The sequence below is a fragment of the Cicer arietinum genome, chromosome 6, assembly GCF_000331145.2.
Source record: "Cicer arietinum cultivar CDC Frontier isolate Library 1 chromosome 6, Cicar.CDCFrontier_v2.0, whole genome shotgun sequence".
NCBI lineage: Eukaryota > Viridiplantae > Streptophyta > Magnoliopsida > Fabales > Fabaceae > Cicer > Cicer arietinum.
Window position 1 is genome coordinate 28,764,689 of NC_021165.2, and position 2,442 is coordinate 28,767,130.

The 2,442-nt window shown below is 37.7% G+C and overlaps 1 protein-coding gene across 1 annotated transcript; it reads left to right on the top strand.

Moving 5' to 3' along the window:
- Nucleotides 1–1,030: 1,030 nt before the first annotated feature.
- LOC101490967 (uncharacterized) lies at nt 1,031–1,695 on the top strand. Its single transcript, XM_004506722.1, has 3 exons — nt 1,031–1,180; nt 1,316–1,402; nt 1,513–1,695. The coding sequence occupies exons 1-3, from the start codon at nt 1,031–1,033 to the stop codon at nt 1,693–1,695; spliced, it is 420 nt and encodes a 139-aa protein (XP_004506779.1).
- Nucleotides 1,696–2,442: the final 747 nt, after the last annotated feature.

Here is a 2,442-nt window from a genome sequence, read left to right on the forward strand (position 1 = left end):
TTTACCCATAACGCCCTAGTTTCGTTTTTCCCCAAATCGATACATTAAACCCTAACAAATTCCTCCCCACACAACCACAGATAAGTCCCTAATGCAAACTAAAAGTTTGGAAGGAGCCCTTACCTCAACGTTAGCTTTAACGCGCGTTTCCGGTACCGCGAGTAATTCCGGTAAAATCTCCGCTCGCAACGCCGCTTCCAAATTAGTTCACTAGCACCGTAGCGTGGTGGTGAGCAACTTTCCCTTCTGTCTCTTCGAGAAATGAGGTTCGGATCTAGAAGAAACGGAGGGGTTTGTGTTTGGATCTCAAAACCGTTTTTCTTCGTTTTCGAATCAAAGAGGAAGAGTGGAGTTGCGAAAACCTTGATCTAACTCTCACCCAACCTTGGGTCACTAGCTTTGAAGAAAAGGAAGCAACGAAAACGAAAAATGCAGAAGGATGGAATTTGGTTGGCTCGCGTGAGATTCAGAGGAAGGAGATGGAAAATTGGAAATTTCCTTCCTTTCTTTTTCTTTCCTTTGTTTTTCCTTTCTTCCTTTTTCCTTCCTTCCTTTATATACTATTTTCTTTTCCTTTTCCTTCCTTCTAGTTTTCCTTTCTTTTTCCCTCCAAACAAACATATATAAATATAATAAATATAACTTAACAAATATCTCAAAATCTAGATATTTATTAAATTACCGTTTCACCCGAAACGCCTTAAATTCTCCGTAAAGGATTTCCGCAGTTAAATTCAATTTATTTATCGACGAGGAATTTTAATCAGCATTAAAATATCTTTTTGATTATAAAACTCCAAAATATTATTAACTTTGGCTTAAAAGCCTCCGAGCCAAAATCCAAAATACGCCAAAAATACATAAATGGTACTTTAAAATTATGGGTCTTACATTACTCCCCCCCTAAAATTAGTTTCGTCCTCGAAACTATGCATCGATAAATAACTCTGGGTGTTGTTCTCTCATCTTGCTCTCCAGTTCCCAAGTCGCATCTCCAGTAATTGGTACTTTAAAATTATGGGTCTTACGGATGGCATGGAATCAACCGCAACTGGTCATAGAGATTAGAAGTCTTCTGGGCTTGGTCAGGCACTATAGGAGAATTATTGAGGGATTTGCCAAGATTGTAGCGTCATTGATACAACTTACAAAGAAGAACCAACTTTATGCATGGATTGAGGTGTGTGAGAAAATTTTCCAACTAATGAAAGTGAAACTAACTACGTCCCCAATGTTAGTGCTGCCACAACCTGAAGAGCCTTACAAAGTTTATTGTGATGGTTCTTATCAGGGTTTGTGTTGTGTACTGATGTAGATCAAGCAAGTAGCGGCCTATGCCTCGAGGAAATTGAAGGTGCATGAAAAGGATTATCCCACTCATAACATGGAGTTAGCTGCAATTGTCTTTGCATTGAAAATTTAGAGACATTATCTATATGAGTGTATTTTTAATGTATTTAGTGACCATAAGAGTTTGAAATACTTGTTCGATCAAATGGATCTTAACATTAGGCAAATGAGATGGATGTAGTTATTAAAGATTTTGAGTTCACGTCGCATTACCATCCAATGAAAGCAAACATGGTGGATGATTCCTTAAGTAGGAAGCGAGTTCATCACTTGTTTGTAATATTGAAAGGGTTGGAATTGTTAGAGAATTTCCATGACTTAGATCCTAATTTGGATTCTTCATAAGGGAAAGTGAATTGTGGAATGATCATTATAGATAGTGAATTGATGAAAGAGATTAAAGTTCTCCAAATGACAAACACGTTGACTCAGGAGAAAAGAAAGTTGATTGAGGTTGGCAAGGCACCAAAACTTAATGTGGGCCTAAATGATATTTTGAGATGTAATGGACGTGTTTGAATACCCGAAAGCAAGCTTAGTATTTACCCAGGTACCTCCAAAATGTATCAAGACCTTTAGCAGATGTTCTGGTGGCCAGAAATGAAGAAATAAGTAGCAAAATATGTGGCTTTGTGTTTGACTTGTTAGAAAACCAAGGTAAAGCTTCAAAATCCCTGGGGAATGCTAAGGTCATTAGATATACCAATATGGAAATTGAATAGTATATATATGGATTTCATGGTAGCATTGTGTTAAACTCAACAGAAGTTTGACTTAATTTTGGAGCATTACATAAGGCGTATGATACTAAGTTAAAACTGAGTTCTTCCTATCACCCTCAAACTGATGGACAAACAAAAAGTATTATTCATACCTTGAAGGATTTACTAGGGGAATGTATGTTGGATGAGCGAGGAAGTTGGGATAATATGTTGCCTCTCGTTGAGTTCACTTATAGAAACAACTACCATGGGAGTATTGGGATAACACCATACGAGGCTCTGTACGGGCGTAAGTGTCAAACCCCCTTTGTTTTGTATCAGGACGACGATAACCTAATTGTGAGACTAGAATTGGTACATCAGACCACAA